Here is a 17,760-nt window from a genome sequence, read left to right as displayed (position 1 = left end):
GATCTTTGCTTTGCGCTTCATTAAGTCTTGATGATATTCATTAAGTAGGTATTAATACACCATATGAAGTGAAGTAGGTATTGGTATCATATAGCAGTCATCCTCTCACACCCAACTAAATTCCAGCACCAGCACCCGGGAACTTGGCAAGCAAAGACTTGTCATACTTGGCAAGGTCAGGGCAGCCAAGCTTCGCAAGGATAGGATTCAGGGCATCGGTCAACTTCTGCACAGCAAGCAGAACATTGCCGAGGAGACCCTTCAAGATATCCGGACTGGCAGAGTTGACAGCCTGGAATGCGAAGCACATAAGGTTATTGTCTTCGAGCAGGGTCTCGGCATTGAAGACACCACCAGTGAGATCGGCGATGTTGACGCCAGTGAAGGTGTTGGGCTCGCCAGTGTTGCCACCGACGACGGCCATGTAGGGAAGAGCTTGGAGTGCGCCTACGGCATCGAGGGTGAAGGCTGCGATCCCGTAGTCATCACCAATGGCGCGGCGGTACCACTGCAGTAAGTGTTAGTACGTTTCGACCGCTGATGATGCATGCAGAGCAAACTTACATTCTCGGGAATCTTCTCCTGACCACGAGCCCACTTGAAGCTGCCTTTCTGTCCTGTGACGCCTTCAAACGACTTGAGGGTTTCTCCGTCGAGATAACCTGATGGGTAATCTGCAGAGTGGTTCGAGAAGAAGTGGAAGGTGAACAGGTAGGTCGCAGTGTTGATAGCGTAGTGGGTCAGAGGTCCAGCCCAGTAGTGTCCGTTGGTAGCGACGGAGTTGTTGTATCTAGAGCCACGGAAAGGATGCATGACAGTGAGGTCGTAGCCGTTGGGGCCGATAGGCATGGCCATCAGTTCCTCGAACTGAGGGAGATTGAGGGACACCGGGTTGCCGTTCTTGTACAGGTCCTCTCGTGTGGGAGAGCAATCAGCCTCGAAACGGTTGTGTGTCCCGCTCATACCCTGCGGCTTTCCAACGAGACCAAGTCCCGTGGTGAGTCCACCAAGCAGGCCCCCACTGGGCGGGCCACCGATGGAAGACGAGACAATGTCGCCGCCCATGACGGTAGCAAGGACTGACAGGAAAGCGGAGAGCTCGAGACCCATACCGAAAACTACGGCGCTGTGAGCAATTTGGCTGACAATCCAGTGACAACATGCGTACCTTCGTTCGATGCAGTAGTCAACTGCGTGACGGATGCGATTCCATTGCGGGGGAGATAGCCATGGTTCGCCATGACGTTCAGACCTGGGCAAGGTCCGCGAAGATCATTCTTGCCTGGTGCAATCTGTAGGTGGACGTGTTAGAAATTGATGCAAGAACAAGTCTTCCATCCCAAGAGTCCACCTACATAACGGTGTTCACCCGTGGTGCTGATGCGTTGAGCATCCGCATCGAATCCCGGTGGTAGGATGCTAGCACCAAGTTGTCGCTTGGCCAAGTTGGCCGGCATATCCTCGACCGCTCTGGTGATTTTTGCCGCCAGCTCTGTGATCTCTGCGAGCCCCTCATCGCTGAGATCAGCAGGGAGGTTGTTGAGGAGGTTGGCGGGGAAGGCAAGAACTGCCGATGAAAGGAGCGTAGCGCATAGAATGGATGCCTTCATGCTTGCGACTGAAACTATACAAAGACTAAGGAGCGTATGTATCGGTGACGGGTGAAAAGCAATTTGGCAGTTGAAGGTCTATTATATGCGAACAGTCTGAGGTGTTCACGGCGAATGACATGAACGCCACCAATCAACCATGGCGAATTTCGTAGCGGAAGTTTAATTCAGGAGTGGTGTGCCTGATCATCGTGCTGAGATCATGTACGTCGCTGATGAGATGGCAAACCTTCTGCGCGAGCGTAGAACAATGACTCTGTTCTACAAATGAACGACCGACGGAAGGGCCGAAGTTAGGAAAAGAGAGTGGTGGTGCAGCCTTGAATATGCGCCTGACATGCTAGAGACATCGATTAAGATATCGACTAATGTCGGTCGACTCATCACGTCATCTTCGATTGGTCGGTAGATGATTCCGATCCCATCGGTCGCAAGGGCGACAAGGCCCCTGATGCGCGCATAGTGCGATTTGGGATCCGGGGACGCTAGGCGTTGTCATGGTGGTGGGCGTGCAGTGGCGCTACCTGGGAACCTGCCGCAGCGTGGAGGCGGGCCTGTAGATCAGATGCCGCTAGCCGGAAGGGAGCGGAGTCAGGAACCGGGCAAAGGCGAATGAGAAGACTCCGACGAGAGTCGGTCTTCAGGGTCCTCTCGCCTCTCATTACTCATGTTCTGAATGCTCGAAGAAAGTAATGCGATGGCTAGGATAATTAACAAGACTCAACAGTAGTCATGGAGAATGAATTCAGGGTGATGCCAATTCGCGGCCGAGAATTGGTGAGCAAACATCTTCGTTATGGCATTATTCGTGATTGTCAATTACCCGTAAGCTCCATTACAACCTCCGTATGTCTTCTATGTGCGTCTGAATATGGTCTGCCAAGGGCCAATCATCACCGTGTAGGTGCGCCCGTGACATGGACTCTGGCAATGACTCGGGTGTTGCGGCCGAAACCCTTCCAGTCTTCTCGTCAACAATGAGATCGTCCAACTCAATGTAACCCTCCTTGGGGCCACGCTCCAGGTCGTCGTCTTTGAATAATGAATCTGTGCTCGTGTTCTCCAATGTACGTGATGTGTTCTTGTTCAATCGTCGTGCACTTTGATTCGCAAGTGTGCTTGCGTTGTTGATAGGGTTGGAAGGAGTGCTTCCAGTTCCAGTAGATTTCGATTTGTTGCTTCGGTTGGTTGAGTTGTGGTAATGTGAGATGGCCGTGTTGACCGCTTGCTTGAAGAAGACACGTAGTACCGGGATGGACGTGGCAACAACAGTCATGGCCGTGTCTGCTGTTGACCAAATGACGGAGTTATACGCTTGGTCTGCTTTGGTTAGCTCGTTTCAGATAGAGAGCGTCAATAGCTTACAGGAAAGATCCTGGGTCTGGAGCTGTTCGACGTATCTGGCTCGGAGAATAGATGTGACTCCCGCCAAGATACCCAGACTCATGGCAACACCAACTCCGATCTTCTCCGCGGTGCGCATCTGTAGATTCCAGAGGACCTTCCAAGGCAACAATGCTAGAGAAATATCCATGATGGCAGCCCATATAGCCTGGAATCTTCCGTATATTACGGAAGGCTCCTTGTCGATACATGTGCCGGGAAGGATATCAACAAAGGTCTTCGTTATTGGCTTGCACAGTACCCAGGGGAGGACCGCAACTGGTATTGCGAATAAGGCAAGGGTAGCGATAGCGAACCAAACGTAGGCCTTCAGCCATCCGTCAGTCAACCGAAGCAAGGTGAGCCCGAACGAGATCTTGCTAAGGATGATGCCCGTGATAGAAAAGGTGAGCGCGGATGCGCCATAGTACGTGATACGTTCGAAGTGGCTGAAGTCAACTAGCCAGAAGGTCAGAGATAGGTTGAATGAAGTCTTCTTTGCGAAGTCTTACTGTCGAGCGCATGCTTTCCAAAACCGAGGTTGATGCTGAGTTGGTTCAAGATGAGTTGACCAAGGAGCATAAACTGTGGTATATCAGCGATCCATGATTCAGTTCGACCTTTCGCCTTACTTACCCAGCTGATAATGAGTACAATGTCGTCAAACCAGAACTTCTTCTGGGAACGACGGATCCAACAGCGAACAACCAAAAAGGCGAAAGAGACTCCACCAAGTGACCATGTCGAGACGGCCATCAACATCGAGTGCGACTCACTCGGGTCACTGCGCCAGTTATCGAATTGGGTGGACATCTTGATCGCGCTCGCGGGGGACCGAGGAGTCGGATACGATGGGAACGTCCAGTCGGTATAGGTATATCAACGTCCCACGGAGTTCCATCCAAAAAGGGCTGCGTTCCTCCGGGATGAGGGTACAATCTATAGGTAAGGATGCTCCGCGGATGTCGAAATGTAAGGCACAAACTATACGATAGGCTAGTGCCTGAGACTCTTCCGCATGCCAGGGTGCGGCGAAGATCTCGCCGAGCTCGATCGCAGAAGCTATCGCGATATCGTGTTTGTCAGGTATGCAATTCACTGGAAGTTTTATGCCTATTTGCCCAAGACCATCTCAAAGATGTGGGTATTCGCTGGTCAAACCTCGTCTCGGTGTGAACGTTTCTGGTACGTGCTTTAGGCTTGTCTGACTCGGGCCTGAAGCAAGAGCCGGTAAGTATCACGTCGGCGTGCACCCTCGTCATTTTCCAGATACGTGGCCAATCGCGGTTTTTGCACTTCGCATTGGCTTGAGTGAACGACGGCCCGAGAGCGGAGATCCCTCCCACTTCGCCGCTTGGTACGCGCGCTAACAAAGGGCCCGTCTGTCCCGGCAGTCATACCATCGCGGTTTTCAGGTCATGAGCGGGACTTGTGTAGATTGATGCCAGGGTGCATTCGATTGTAGTCGCAAATCTTGTTCCCTAGCAAGAGTGGGTCGGCTTCCATTGTCGCACTAGGGCCAGCGCGCGGATAGACTGATGCTCGGTCATCACCCTTTATTCTGATAAAGTTCAATGAATGCCGAGTGCGCAATCGACAGCCGCGGTTTTGGACGATCTGGAACATGCCGCGCTCGGACTTATCTTGGGGATGCTGGTAAACCTATGACCACGAAGGCAACGGGAGGAGGTTGGACCCAGCAACATCGCACCTTAGTCTGATGAGTATGCGCTGGGCAAACGTTGGCAGGGGTTGCGGTAGGTAAGTCAACTACCCCCAATGCAGCAACGTAGGGATATCGCAACCACTGCAAACGTAGTCGCATGGCAGCAACATGCTGTGGCAACATTGCGCAACGAAGTTGCGGCCAACTGTTCATAAAGATGTTCATTCATAGGGTGACTGTTTCCGCCCACATGAGATAGTGTTTGTGGTCTAGTGAGTGAGGTGCCAACGGCAGATCAGCCACTTCGACGTACTTGGTAGGCTGCGCGTGTGTCTGCACCTCTTTCACAAATGGCAGCAATGTGCCTGTCGTCACGATAGTTGCTACCCAAGACCCCGCATTCATCGTTAGCGACGAGCCAATCGATACAAGAGTGTGACGCATCGTGATCTGGACTGGTGATGTTGGTTTTGGTGTAAGTTCAAAGACGAGGCGAACAGCCTTGTACAGCTAACTGTCGCTTGCCTTACCGCAAGTGGACTTACTACTAGACAAGTCGACCGAGCACCTCTGGTTCGTCGCTCCTAGTCGTTACAAACACTGCCGACGAATTGGACATCGCTCTGAAGCGGATGTACGGGTGTTGGGTAGCTTACACTACAAGTTGATATAGTAATGGTTCATTTTCACGATGCAGGGCGTGAAAACACCCTAACGGTATCCTGTAGTGCATCAGCAGCGCTTTGCAGCCTTTGTAAACTCTGTTGTCAGCGCTGTGTTTTCGGTCCACACAGCCGCAGTTGGCCTGAATGAACATCTTTACGAGTCACTTGTGTGCTAAGAAGCAGCTATTCGTGACCAGGTCGTCGCGGTTGCAAAGGGAGTGGCGCGCTCGAATTACCCGCCGGGCGTAGGCATGAGAGTTCAGGATGCTTGCATGCGCCCTATGCGCTGACCGCGTTCGTCGATTTCCCATGGAGGGTGGCGTATTCTCCATGTCTAAGTTTCGGGATCTAAACCTTTCTCTGTAGGCCAACCAGCAACTAGGCAGCTGGGATCGAAGACAAAGTTTGCGGAGCAGATCGGCCAGCCTAGCTCGTTCGGGTTCACACTCGCCATCGACTAAATCAACACCATCTCCCCTCCTAAATTCTCTCTACGTCAACTTCATGTTTTGTGTAGTGTAGGGCATCTGCGCTAGGGCCCAAACTTATGCGTTGGAGCCCACCATCCAGAATACTAGAGAGCCGGCACTTCCAGACGACTTCGATCGATGCATTTGCCTCGGAGTTTTGGTTTTCGCAGCGATGACCTACACGCATGCATAAGGTTCGACATGTTATCTCGTAGATCAAACTCGAAAGAGGAAGACATGTGAGGAGCTCCGATGCTCACACTGAGTGACGCACATGCCTGATGGGCCTAACAAGATAGGCTTCAGGATTCAGCACAAAGACAAGCGATGTGTCTTGACCATTGGTGTTAATGTAATGTTGTCATGTACACAACGTTGAGGTTTGGAGGGAGTCGGCTCAATCGGTCGGGGTTGGTGCGAAAGGTGTGGCCAGTAGGTGGTCCTTGTCTGACTGAAGGGGCGCTGGGACAAGCAAATGCCGTCGTGGTGCATCGCTCAACACATACGTTTCATCGAAGAAGAGAATGCGTTCTTGTTGAGCGCCAACGAAGTGAAGTTGGGAGTTTGATAGAGTCGATGAAAGACGCGTCCTTTCCCTCGGAAGATGATTCCGAGAGTGCGCACGTGCCACATCACGTGCCGTCTCCGCATCTTGGCAGGTGCCTGACGGGGAAGAGGGACCCGAGAGCCAACGTCATAACCCGCTGCAACGGCTTTATCGACGAAGGATTCATTGACGATGTAACCTTAAAGCTCAATCAGGGTGTGAAACCGACAACGCCCGCCTGGGGAGCGATGCGCGCATGCGGGGTACCTTGGAAAGCGGTGCACCAACGGCTGGGACGCATAAGAGGTAAAAGAAACTACAACTCGTCCGTCTACATCAATTGCCCTCAAGATGTTGGGAACCCGATTATTGTCTCTGCTGGTACTTGCGCCATGCGCAATAGCACAAGACGTCGATTATTCGCAGTTCGTGAATCCATTCATCGGGACTGAAGGCGCAATACCTGGCTACGCATGCAAGATGCCCAGAAATATGCATCAAGCTCACTTCTAACTGATACCAGACGGTGGCGGTGATGTATTCGTGGGTGGCGCAGTACCATTTGGCATGGTCAAACTGGGTATCGACACGTATGAAGAGCCCATCAACCAGAGTGCGCTCAACGGCGGATATACACCTCAAGGCCATGTGACTGGCATCAGCTTGATGCACCAGTCAGGAACCGGCGGAGGATCGAAATATGGATACCCCTCACAGATGCCGCTGACGAGCATTGATGGCGATGTCAATTTGCTGGACAATCGGACTTACTGGCAGGATCGAGTAGGGTCATCAAATGTGACGTATGGTCAGCTTCTGACAGGCTTCTAGATTGGCGAAGACGTTGCGCAAGTTGGCTACTTTCGTACCGAGCTCGAATCTGGTGTCAAGGTCGAACTCGCGGCCTCTCGACACGCAGGATTATACCATTACACATATCCGTCTTCGTCCGAGAAGCACGTTCTGGTTGACCTGTCGCACTACCTACCCCATCTGACACGCTCATGGGATTCTCAATTCTACACAGGCGGCGAGATTGAGATTCAACCGAACAACAGCACATATACTGGCTACACATCCATAGCAGGTGGGTGGAACGTTGGTGTAAGGAATATCGCTGTACGAACTGCATGTGAGACATGTACTGACTTCGTACACCTACGTTTAGGCACCAGTCACCGTGTACGTGTGCGGCGAATTCGATAGCCTGCCTGACGAGGCACGTGCTTTCAAGGGGAAGAACACATTCCCTGTCAGTCGACACTTCCGGTCGTTCAATAATGGCACAACACCTCGGCCTACGTATACTGGATCAACAGCCCGGTCAGGGCCGATGAACGACCGCGTTGGGGCAGTTTTCACTTGGACTAATGCCACCGAGATCAAATCGCGAGTAGGCATCTCCTTCATGTCCGTTGACAAGGCATGTTCGTACAAGAACGCCGAGCTCTCTTCGTGGTCAATCGGGGATACCGCGCAAGCGACGCGTGACGAATGGAACCGCGATGTCTTTTCCAAGATTCGCGTTGACACTTCGGAGTCGGCAAACAAGACCAGGCTGGCGTTGCTATACTCCAGCTTGTATTTCATGCACCTTATACCCAGCGAGCGTGTAGGCGAGAACCCGCTATGGGAATCAGATGAGCCATATTGGGATGGTAAGTCCTGACTGTACGAAATGCATATGAGACATATACTGACTTAGTGTACAAGACTTTTACACCATGTGGGATCTGTTCCGAAACCAGGTCTCGCTCTGGCACCTCATTCAGCCAAGCTACTACGAGTCTATGATCCGCTCTCTGATCGACATGTTCAAGCAAGAAGGTTACCTTCCAGATGGTCGATCTGGCAATTACAACGGTCTGGTCCAGGGAGGATCAAACGCCGACAACGTCCTGGCAGATGCCTACGTCAAGGGCTTGACTGGTATGATCAACTGGACGGAAGGCTATGCAGCAGTCAAGAAGGATGCAGACGTCTTGCCTTTCTTCGACGAGAACCCAGTCGATCCGTACGGCTCCCTGAAAGAAGGACGTGGTGCGCTGAAAGACTGGATAGAACTCGGCTACGTTTCGGCTGATCGTAGCACGCGTGCAGTCTCAAAAACGGTAGAGTACTCACTCAACGATTTTGCCGTAAGCCAGATCGCAGCTGGTGAGGCGCCTGGCAACCGTGACTTCTACCTTCGTCGGTCCGCAGGTTGGCAGATGAGTTGGGATCCTGAGTCTGCGAGTCGCAACTTTTCAGGCTTCGTTATGCCGCGATACGCGAACGGCACTTTCCACAAGACCTACGACATTACTGACTGCGGCGATTGTAACTGGGAGGATGAGAGCTACGAAGGCACTGCTTTTGGTGAGTCACTGCCTGCATGTGGTCATCTTCTACTTGCACACTAACAGCAGGCTAGAGTATTCCTTCGTCGTTCCCCACGACATCTCGCGCGTTATCACGCTGATGGGTGGTCCTTCGCACTTTGAAGACCGTCTCGACTACGTCTTCCAACCAAACACGTCTGGCGTAGACCTCGGCGTAAACGGACTTGGTATCACGACCATCAACAACGTCGCTAACGAACCCGACTTTGAAACACCCTACCTTTACAACTACCTCAACAAGCAGTGGAAGAGCGTGGAGCGAAGCCGCCAGCTCGCCAATGACTTCTACTTCAACACCACCAACGGTATACCGGGGAACAGCGACGCGGGTGCCTTGAATTGCTGGCTCATCTGGCAGATGCTAGGGTTGTATCCTATAGTCACTACGCCTGTATATCTCCTGGAAAGTCCTTGGTTCTCCGACATCAACATTACTGTCAATCATGACAAGACGCTGAGGATCAGGGCCGAGGGTCTAGACGATGGAGGCGGAAAGCAGGGGTACTACGTCCAGGGCGTGAGCATTAACGGAGAGGAATGGGGGAAGAACTGGTTCGAGCATGAAGACGCGGGCGGCATCATGACAGAGGGAGGCGAGATTGTCTTCAAGCTCGGAGAACAACAGATTGTGTGGGAGTCAGGCGATGTGCCGCCCAGTCCTGGGCACCAGGTCGTTGATGTTGGTGAGAGTGCACAGTTCTCCAACTGATGCAGCATAGCACTGCACCAACCCGCGTCGTGACGGCACAGATGGTGGTGGGCAATTGCGGTAGGAGAGACCATCAATAAATTCTCGTGATGTCAACCTCTGTCAAACATCAAACCCCCCGCCAAGCCATCCGACACATCTGACACACTCCGCACACCCTCCGATCACGTGAACCACTCTGAAACGCCTCCTGCGACAGCACAACGAGACCCATCCGCCACGGCATTGACCCCGCTGATAGGCCAGAACATATCACCCAGAGGACGCGTCACCAGCAAACCGCTCAATAGTACAAGCCAGGTGCAAGTCAACCAACAGCATGAATCATGCACGATATATGCGCTTCCACTATAGATACCTCGCCTCCGACACCCGGCGCCTGGATTCGCAGGCGACAAGGCGATCACACAACGACAGCCTCAGCGCCACGGAGAGCATGACACGATGCACTGGAAGCGTACTGCGGGGTCGCACATCGCGGGTGCCTGAGGAAAAGGCATAAGAAGGCTGTCTCGCCCATTGTGTTGGAAGACCATCAAGCAACATCTTCTTCGCACTACAACAACCCACTTCTATTCCATTCTTTCTTTGCTGTCTGTGACTGCAAAAGCTGACCTGGTGTCATTCGTTCAAACGTACTATACATATTCTACCTCTCGATTATATTTCGATACCCAAAACTAGCAATATGCGTTTCTCCATCGCTACTCTCCTCACCCGTAAGCTTCCCCATACCTCCACCCACACTAGTAGTCAGAAACTCAAAGACACGGTATACTAACATCTCCCCCCCAGTGGCCGCCGTCTCCATGGCGCAAGTCACGCCCAACAACGCAGGCGCCAAGAACGTCGGCGCGGGCGACGGTTCGCAGTTCATCACCGGCGGCTGCGTCTCGGATGCCGACTGCAGCTCCGCCTGCTGCAGTCAGGTCGCCGCGACCGGCGACGGTGTCTGCTCTGCTGAGGCGGCTAGCCAGCAGAACGGAAAGACGGGTTGTGGATTCACGGACCCGAATGCGGATGCGGTGATTGCGGCGGCACAGGACCAGGTTGCGCAGCAGGGATTCAAGAGGGTTGTTCGTAGCGAGTAGGGGCGTTGCTTTGACGGAAGTGGTGGTGTTGCGTCAATGATAAGATGGTTTGACGGTGGCTGTGTTGTGCCCTGGCTGTAATGTCTCTTCTCGTGATGTGCACCAAGTTCAACTAGTTCATGCGCATTTTAGAATTCGCTCCAGATCGAATCGCGTCTTCGACGTGGAGCGGATTCTAAAATGCGCATGAATCAGTTGAAATTGTGATGATAAGCTCAATGAGCATATCCGCTCCCCGCCCCAAAAGCCGCCCACAGCCGAGCCACCCAAAGCGCCAATATCAACTCCCGACATGTCTGGTCTAGATCATGCCTCAGCTCTATCGTCGGCATCTTGCCTCCAGGTCCCATCTTTAACACCTCCGTCGCAACGACATGACCCTCACTGTCTTTCCACTGGCTAGGTTCCAGCTCGTTCTTCCTCTGCTTCAGTGCCTTTGTGAATCCGCCTGGCTTCCCACAAGTCATAATCTCGTTCGGTCGACTGCCCTGCGTGGGCATATGCACTACATGCCACCGGCGCAGTCCGAAGCGCAGTTGTAAAGCGCCGGGTAGTGTGCTCCCTGCTTTGCCTTGGATGTAGTACTCGTTGATAAGGAACGGTGGATCGTGGGCTTCGTATAGCACGCTGCTGCTGTCGAAGGCGACGGTCGGTGCGCCGGATTGAAGGAACGTGATCTCTTCGGCCTTTAGCCTGCGTATCCGCAGCTTGTTGATTCGCGCATCGAGGAGGGAGGATAGTTGGTAGGCGGGCGCATTGGGTGTGTGGATGAAGGTGCCGTAGATGGTGAAGGTCGTGGCCTTCTCGTCGACGGTGGCGTATGCGGGCGGTAACTCGGGCGGAGGCGATGCTGGTACGACGGTGGGTGTTGGCTCTGGGTCAACAGCAGGTTGTTCGGCAACGGCGGGTTCGGAAGGAGGTTGTGGTATTGTGGTGGGCGGAGGCGCGACGACGGCTTCTTCGTATGAGGGTATTGGCGCGTTGATGTTTGGGCGAGACATGGCTGCGATAACCAGAAAAAGCACGCAAGCAGTTGCTCAGTCTGGCTGGCAGTGCTCAAAGAACTGCACAAGATGAGATTTCAGAGGCTGTGTTCCGCCAAGCATGCTGTCGTATTGATTGATTGATGATGTGAACACGGCAAGCCCGGCGTGACGTACTTCATCCACAACCTCGGCTTCTTCCGCCTGCCAAGACCCCACATCTACAGTCTCTCCCCACGTCACACCACGAGTCCCACGGCAGTCGCGTGTGGAACCTAGACGCATCCGAGCCAGACTACAAGAAACACAGCACTCCGCCATCATGTTGGCGGCTCCTTGCGTCTGTGCATCTTTGTCCAACAAGCCAAGTCGATCATGCGAATCTCGTGGCCCTTCTCCTGCAACTCAAGCAAGAGTGGTTTTGCTAGATCGAGGAACTCAGCGCCGCGCTTACTATCAGCAGGAAAAATCGAAAGAGAGACAGTTACGCCGAGACTGGCTGAGTTCACGATCTTTCTCAAATCTCCAATAGTCTTCTCGATATCTGACTCAATCCTCCAACTATTGTCGAAACGCATGGCGAAGGTGATGCGGCCGGTGATGGTTATGGGGAGTACACCCGCATCGATGTTCGACCACCACGGAAGCTTTGCGAGAATATCGTGAATAGACAACGGCTGCAACGTGCAGATGTACTTCTGAATGATGAACGTCGATCTCCAATGGAATCTTTCGAGGATCTCATCAGCTAGTGGGTGGGTGGTTGATATCATGGGGTATGGACAGCCGATTGGTGGAGTAGGTAGAGTGCCGTCCGGTGCTCCTTTGTGGATGGAGAAGCCAGTGTTGTTTGTTGCTAACTTGATAGTGTAAGTGTTCTCCCTAGGGAGCAGATGGTCGTATACCATGTCCCTAACCTCCCGTGGTAGCTTCCCTGTTGGTAGCGATCCAAACATTCTGTCGAGGAGACCAGGGTGTACGAGCTTGGCGTACCCTCCGAGGACATCTGCGAGCGTCTGGTGGATGTACAGTTCCTTCGGTTCGATCTCGGAACGCTTCCGAAGCTCTGCATTGATACGACGCTCTGCCAAACCAAGCTTCATCGTAGCTCCGTCCTTGCTGGATGCTGCGAGGGACGGTGGACCGCTTCGAGGATCTGGATCAAGTCGTTTCTCGATGCCCTCGAGAGTCGAAAGCTGCTTTTCTTTCCACGAGTACAGCTCTTGCAGCGTACAGTCAAATCTTTCCTTCTCAGCTCTCAGTCTCTCCGCAATGACATGTAGACTGGCATCCTGGACGTTAGCTGAGGTTATTTACGCAACGTTACGACAGAAAGCCCTGACTGACCTGAAAGCTCGGAGACGGTAGTGCGCATACTCCGTCGAGGCAAGCGAAGAGCGTCCGAAGACATCTACGAAGCCGAGTTGGTCACCAGTGGTATGGGTTGTGAACATGGCGAACACCTGGGTAATATATTGAGTGATTTGTTTTGGTGTTACGCAAAACACCAAAGGACCCAGGTATGGGTTGCGACACACAGCTAGCTGACAAACTAGTCCCAAAGAGGCAGTTTTGAAAGGCTCCGTTGCCAGTACACCGAAGAACGCGTCAACAAAGATTGAGTGACGCGTTAAGAGTTGAATATGTTTTCAAATTTCTCTACCTAGGTACACACTACCGTGAGTACGTGATTAATGCTCACTTTGGCTGAAAAACGCCAATCTTCCATGCGAACCAAGGCCGAGAACTAGATCCCAATCATATCACCCGCTTTTCACACGACCCACACGCAAAAGAATGCCCCCGAATAAGATGTACCGCCACGTGCAACCCGAGGGCTCAACGGATAACGAGCCTTGCGATTAACGTAATTTAAACCGGCAAAGCTACTAGTCTCGCGTCCTGGACGAAGCAGCGCTTACACTTCATATTGCATTCTGCAAAACGTAAAGCCACTATCTGAGCAGGGGTATACATCGTCTTAGGAAATGATCACTTATTAGGATTTAGCAGTGTATATGCTGCAAATCCGACACGCATTATAGCCCTTCCTGGTATCGTGTTCACATCATCTGACCCTCCGCCCTCATCTCCGCCTTCTCACCAGCATCCAGATTACGTCCCGAAGGGTACATCTGATGCGGAGATCGCCTCATATACTCGCGGACTTTCACCTATTGAATCTGATTAGTGCCATACACTCTTATACAAGACTCAGGTTGACGACATACCTTACGAAACCGCCTTCGATTAGTCCAGGCATCAGCGAATGTGGCGCTTCCCTCCCCCGCCGTCCATTTCCACCCGCTAATCCTATCGTCCAAGTGAATCTGGTGGCCTCGAGCCTTCAATGCCATCAGGCTCGGGAATATAGTCTCCATGATGATATGAACGTTCTCGTTATGAACAGCGGCATCGATCTCGGTCCCAACATTCGAGACTGATAGTCGTTCAGTGGTAGCTAACATGGCTTGGCGTATAGTTGGGTCGGTGGGAAGTAGACACTCATATCCTTTACGCGAAGGACCAATTTGGGAATGCCAGTACATCTCTTTGCTAGGGAAGATCACTTGGATACGTGCTCGGGTATTGGTGAGTTGCTGTAGTAGGTCGAAGCGCTGACGGAGTAGAATTCTACGCTCTTCAACCTGGTAAATGTCCTCGGGCATGTAGATGCTAATCTTGGAGAGCCAGCGTTTTGGTACGATGTCCTGCTTCCACGCATCTTGGTTGAGAACCCTGCTTATTAGCGCGTCGTGGTGGATATTGAATTGGCCACGTCGGTAACGAAGTTGTAAGATCTCTAGAGCTGACTCTTTGCCGACGATGGACGGGTCGATGTAGTAAGGATCTTGGCCTCGAGCGACACTAGCTGCCATGTTGGTCCGGTGGAAAAATGTAGAGCGTGGTTTGTTGGTCGTCTTCAGTACGTATCTACTGCCCTCCAACCAGATGTCAAACGACGGGTTCTCGAAATCCATCAGCTCAGCGTAGACCATGTCACGCAGCTCTCGCGGTAGGTGATCTTGCACGGCCTGTAGTATTGGTGGGGATTCTAGACGGGAGCATTCAACAGCGGTGTGATACAGACGATCCTTAGCTCGTCGCAGTTGCGCCCTCAGTCTTACACGCCGGGCTCCGTGTCCCTTGGGGCATGCAGTAAAGGTGAAATTGTCGACGGTACTTTGAAGCGGTTCAATTTTCTTGGCGACTCTGCGTGTTCATCAGCGTGCGGTCTATTATCATTTGGTGATGGGACTCACTGGTATCCATCTGCACGCAGCTCCACAAGCGTCGAGACCTTGCGTGTCTTCGTATAAACCATGGTTGACTGCGATCTTGGTGTAACTTGGGCGAGATCGACGTATTCGCGCGTTGAAGTTGGCCGTTACGAAACTGAGAGCGGGCCCTGGGTGTGGAGCGGCGTTCATATATACGCAGAAGGTGGAGGCGATAAACATCCCGTGATGTGGACGGACCACAAAGTGGATAAATGAATGAGCGATCTCTATCTAATATGCGCTGAACACCAGACCTTATACAAGAGAACTAAACAGGTTGCCGACTACACTAAGACAGAACCATGCAAAATAGGTAACCTAACACGGATGTAGGCTCTAGAGTGTCTAGCCTTTCCTAGACTGACGTGACAAGAAAGAAGAACGCTAATGAATGTGGTCATAATTAGACGAAGTGAGGTACATCCCGATACAAAAGTCACAGTAACACCGTCGTCGTAAGCACTACCAGAACTCCAAAACAACATACCACCTGATCACACTGCCTACCAAGAAAGCCCAGCTCCCTGCCATTGCCGCTATAGCTGCATGCACCTTGCCCCGTTCCTCATTCTCCCCACCCTGAAAGAGAAAGAAACCAGCCATCATGAAACCGAGCCCACCAAGCGCATTGAGGATGGCACTCTGCCAGTCCGAGTGGAAGAACCTGGGCTTGTACCAGCGCTCTTGTTCGGAGAACGCCAGCATAGCGTTCGCGACCAAGAAGAGCGCGCCGTGTACAACCTGGGGCCCGAAAACGATGTAACCAAAGAGAGGATCTTCTTCCGGGACAATGCCGGGAAAGTCGACGATGCCAGCGAACATAAAGATGATGCCCCCAAAGAGAACGATGAGACCAGCCTGGAAGGCCAAGTTGGTGGCCGACAACTCCCAAACCTTCTCCCATGACGGTATCCACTTGAACTCCGGTGTGCCAAGGAGCGCTGGCCGGTATCTGACTTTCTCGGGCTCCAACTTCGATGTTTCAAGCGTACCGCGGTCCGCATTCAGAGCACTGAAGGTGTCGAAGATGCCTGCGACGAAGAAGAAGATCGATCCGATCAATATCGTACTAGGGACGGCGACAGTCTCTTCGGTTTCGAACTCCGTGGAGGGATTGAGGCGAGGTAGTAGATCGAAGGTGGCGTTGATGACGAGGTCGATGGAGCCAATGAGGAAGATGATCGCTACGAGGTAGATAGGATCGCGGTAGGGAAAGACTGTGAACATGGATTTTAGCCGCACTTTGAAGGAGCTGTTGTTGTCCCATTCCATGACCGAAGTGGTGTCGAGATACCGGTCGTCGATGTAGGCCCGGCTGTTATCGGCGTTGCGTTCGACATCGAAGAAAGTAGGCTGTGAAGTACGCTCGGAGTGGCATTTCTCGCGGTGTTCAATGTGGTCGACATGAACGAAGGATTGGAGCTTCTCGGTTGAAGCGGGGCGTGGTTGGAGATCGATTGATAACGTCTCCGATATGCTATGTGGACGAGGGGTCATGCTCATCCGCGCCTGGCGGATGTACGAAGCACGGATCGTTGCTGAGGCATTCATGTCGGGCCAAGACAGCGGTAAGGACAGTATTAAAGATTAGAAGTTAACGGTACTTGTACTGGGAAATTGAACGAAGGACACAATTCGACACGGTAGGCTTATAGAAAAGAAAGCATCCTCAATAGGCCCTTATGAGAACCCATACCCAGCGCAATCAAACGTTAGTTGGGTGTTGCTGTGTTGATCGCGCGCTCAGACGCCCAAGCCCAAGACTTCACATGTCTGACCCACGAGCTTCGTCATGCTTTTGGCCAACAAGCATCGAGTATTGATGCTGTTAAGCTCAACCAAGCTTTGTGAAGTGGTGCTTGTTTCCCACTTGTTTTTGAAGTGGGTCGAACAGTACGTGGCGCCGTCCCGGATGGAGGAGTGCCGCCACCTGCGTGTGGCAGTGAACTGTTCGGAGTGAGAGATGTCGGTTTCAGTATTTGCATCGTATGAGACATCGGCCCAAAATAGGGGCGACTAGACGAAAAGGGCCCGGATCGCCGGCAGGCGCCGCTCGGACCGATCATCTTCAGGCACTAGTGCAGTGTGCGCTTCATCCTGGAGGTCGATCTGGAAAGATAGTGGGTTGAAACATTCTTGCCAACTCAAGGCCACGCAAGCAGAAGAAAGGCAAGCGCTTATGGCATGGTGATGTTCAAGAGCGGCACCAACGCGGTTGCTCATGGCTCATTCTGGTACTCAAACGCTGGCCTCTGAAACCGAATCGCTGCGCCGTCTTCGAGGTAGAGTTTGTCCCTGTCGCATCGATAGGCCTGTCGGGGGCATTGAGTATATCAACGCTGTCGCGCACGAAGATGCGTGCCGGCGGATGCCGTGGAAGATCCGCGCAGTGACCGTCTCTGGATTATCAATGCACTCTGGACCTGAGTAATGCAAGGAGTGGGCAATGGGCATGCATTGTGCTGGCGGGTTTCTCATCTTGCGTCGGGATCGCCTGGTGTTGTCACTGTTGATGAAGGTGCTGTTCAGACGAGTGGGTGAGAGCGGTCTCGGCTGGAAGGCGGTGCTGACATCATCCGCTAGGCTGGGTCAAGGAGCGGCCCTCCCATCCTCTCAAGGTTTTGGCGGTGGCGGCTTTCGCGACCCATCACCTCTTCGCGAACGACTTCTGGCCCATCTTCTATCTTGTTGATTCATCAGCACGCTTCAAGCGCTCCGTGCTTGATCGACATCACTATAGAATTTGTCACATGAGCGGTCCGCTTACTGATACCTTCTACAATCTCGGTCGCCCTCAGTTTCGAGCGCATCACCTGCTCAGTAGTGGACTGAATACAAGAATAGGCACCTTATCTACTTCAAACCCCGAATCGCAAGATAAGACAGCTTCAAGCGCCGAGTCACATTGTCGGTACCTGGGAAGGATGCACGCTTGGCCTTGGGATGGGTTTCCGGGGTCTGCACGAAGACCTAA

General features: G+C 52.6%; 6 protein-coding genes across 6 annotated transcripts; 2 read left to right on the top strand and 4 right to left on the bottom strand.

Annotated features, from left to right (window-relative positions):
• Positions 1–115: 115 nt before the first annotated feature.
• J4E88_003796 (uncharacterized protein) lies at positions 116–1,610 on the bottom strand (the record flags this gene model as incomplete). The annotated part of the gene is made up of 4 exons (XM_049397444.1): positions 116–508; positions 565–1,118; positions 1,169–1,292; positions 1,356–1,610. The coding sequence occupies 4 exons, from the start codon at positions 1,608–1,610 to the stop codon at positions 116–118; spliced, it is 1,326 nt and encodes a 441-aa protein (XP_049256832.1).
• An 835-nt stretch (positions 1,611–2,445) lies between these two features.
• J4E88_003795 (uncharacterized protein) lies at positions 2,446–3,749 on the bottom strand (the record flags this gene model as incomplete). Its single annotated transcript, XM_049397443.1, has 3 exons — positions 2,446–2,930; positions 2,976–3,452; positions 3,506–3,749. The coding sequence occupies 3 exons, from the start codon at positions 3,747–3,749 to the stop codon at positions 2,446–2,448; spliced, it is 1,206 nt and encodes a 401-aa protein (XP_049256831.1).
• A 2,943-nt stretch (positions 3,750–6,692) lies between these two features.
• On the top strand, positions 6,693–9,431 carry J4E88_003794 (uncharacterized protein; the record flags this gene model as incomplete). Its single annotated transcript, XM_049397442.1, has 6 exons — positions 6,693–6,816; positions 6,865–7,124; positions 7,173–7,445; positions 7,510–7,999; positions 8,055–8,699; positions 8,755–9,431. The coding sequence occupies 6 exons, from the start codon at positions 6,693–6,695 to the stop codon at positions 9,429–9,431; spliced, it is 2,469 nt and encodes an 822-aa protein (XP_049256830.1).
• A 688-nt stretch (positions 9,432–10,119) lies between these two features.
• On the top strand, positions 10,120–10,522 carry J4E88_003793 (uncharacterized protein; the record flags this gene model as incomplete). Its single annotated transcript, XM_049397441.1, has 2 exons — positions 10,120–10,150; positions 10,227–10,522. 2 exons carry the CDS (start codon positions 10,120–10,122, stop codon positions 10,520–10,522), a joined length of 327 nt encoding a protein of 108 aa, XP_049256829.1.
• A 215-nt stretch (positions 10,523–10,737) lies between these two features.
• Positions 10,738–11,523, bottom strand: J4E88_003792 (uncharacterized protein; the record flags this gene model as incomplete). Its single annotated transcript, XM_049397440.1, has 1 exon — positions 10,738–11,523. One exon carries the CDS (start codon positions 11,521–11,523, stop codon positions 10,738–10,740), a length of 786 nt encoding a protein of 261 aa, XP_049256828.1.
• A 302-nt stretch (positions 11,524–11,825) lies between these two features.
• On the bottom strand, positions 11,826–16,337 carry J4E88_003791 (uncharacterized protein; the record flags this gene model as incomplete). The annotated part of the gene is made up of 3 exons (XM_049397439.1): positions 11,826–12,797; positions 13,737–14,540; positions 15,294–16,337. 3 exons carry the CDS (start codon positions 16,335–16,337, stop codon positions 11,826–11,828), a joined length of 2,820 nt encoding a protein of 939 aa, XP_049256827.1.
• Between the last annotated feature and the right edge of the window lie 1,423 nt (positions 16,338–17,760).

The sequence above is a fragment of the Alternaria novae-zelandiae genome, assembly GCF_023758075.1.
Source record: "Alternaria novae-zelandiae strain BMP 2774 chromosome Unknown scaffold_6, whole genome shotgun sequence".
Lineage (NCBI taxonomy): Eukaryota > Fungi > Ascomycota > Dothideomycetes > Pleosporales > Pleosporaceae > Alternaria > Alternaria novae-zelandiae.
The sequence above is the reverse complement of the archived record's forward strand: the minus strand, read 5'-3'. Positions and strand labels throughout refer to the sequence as shown.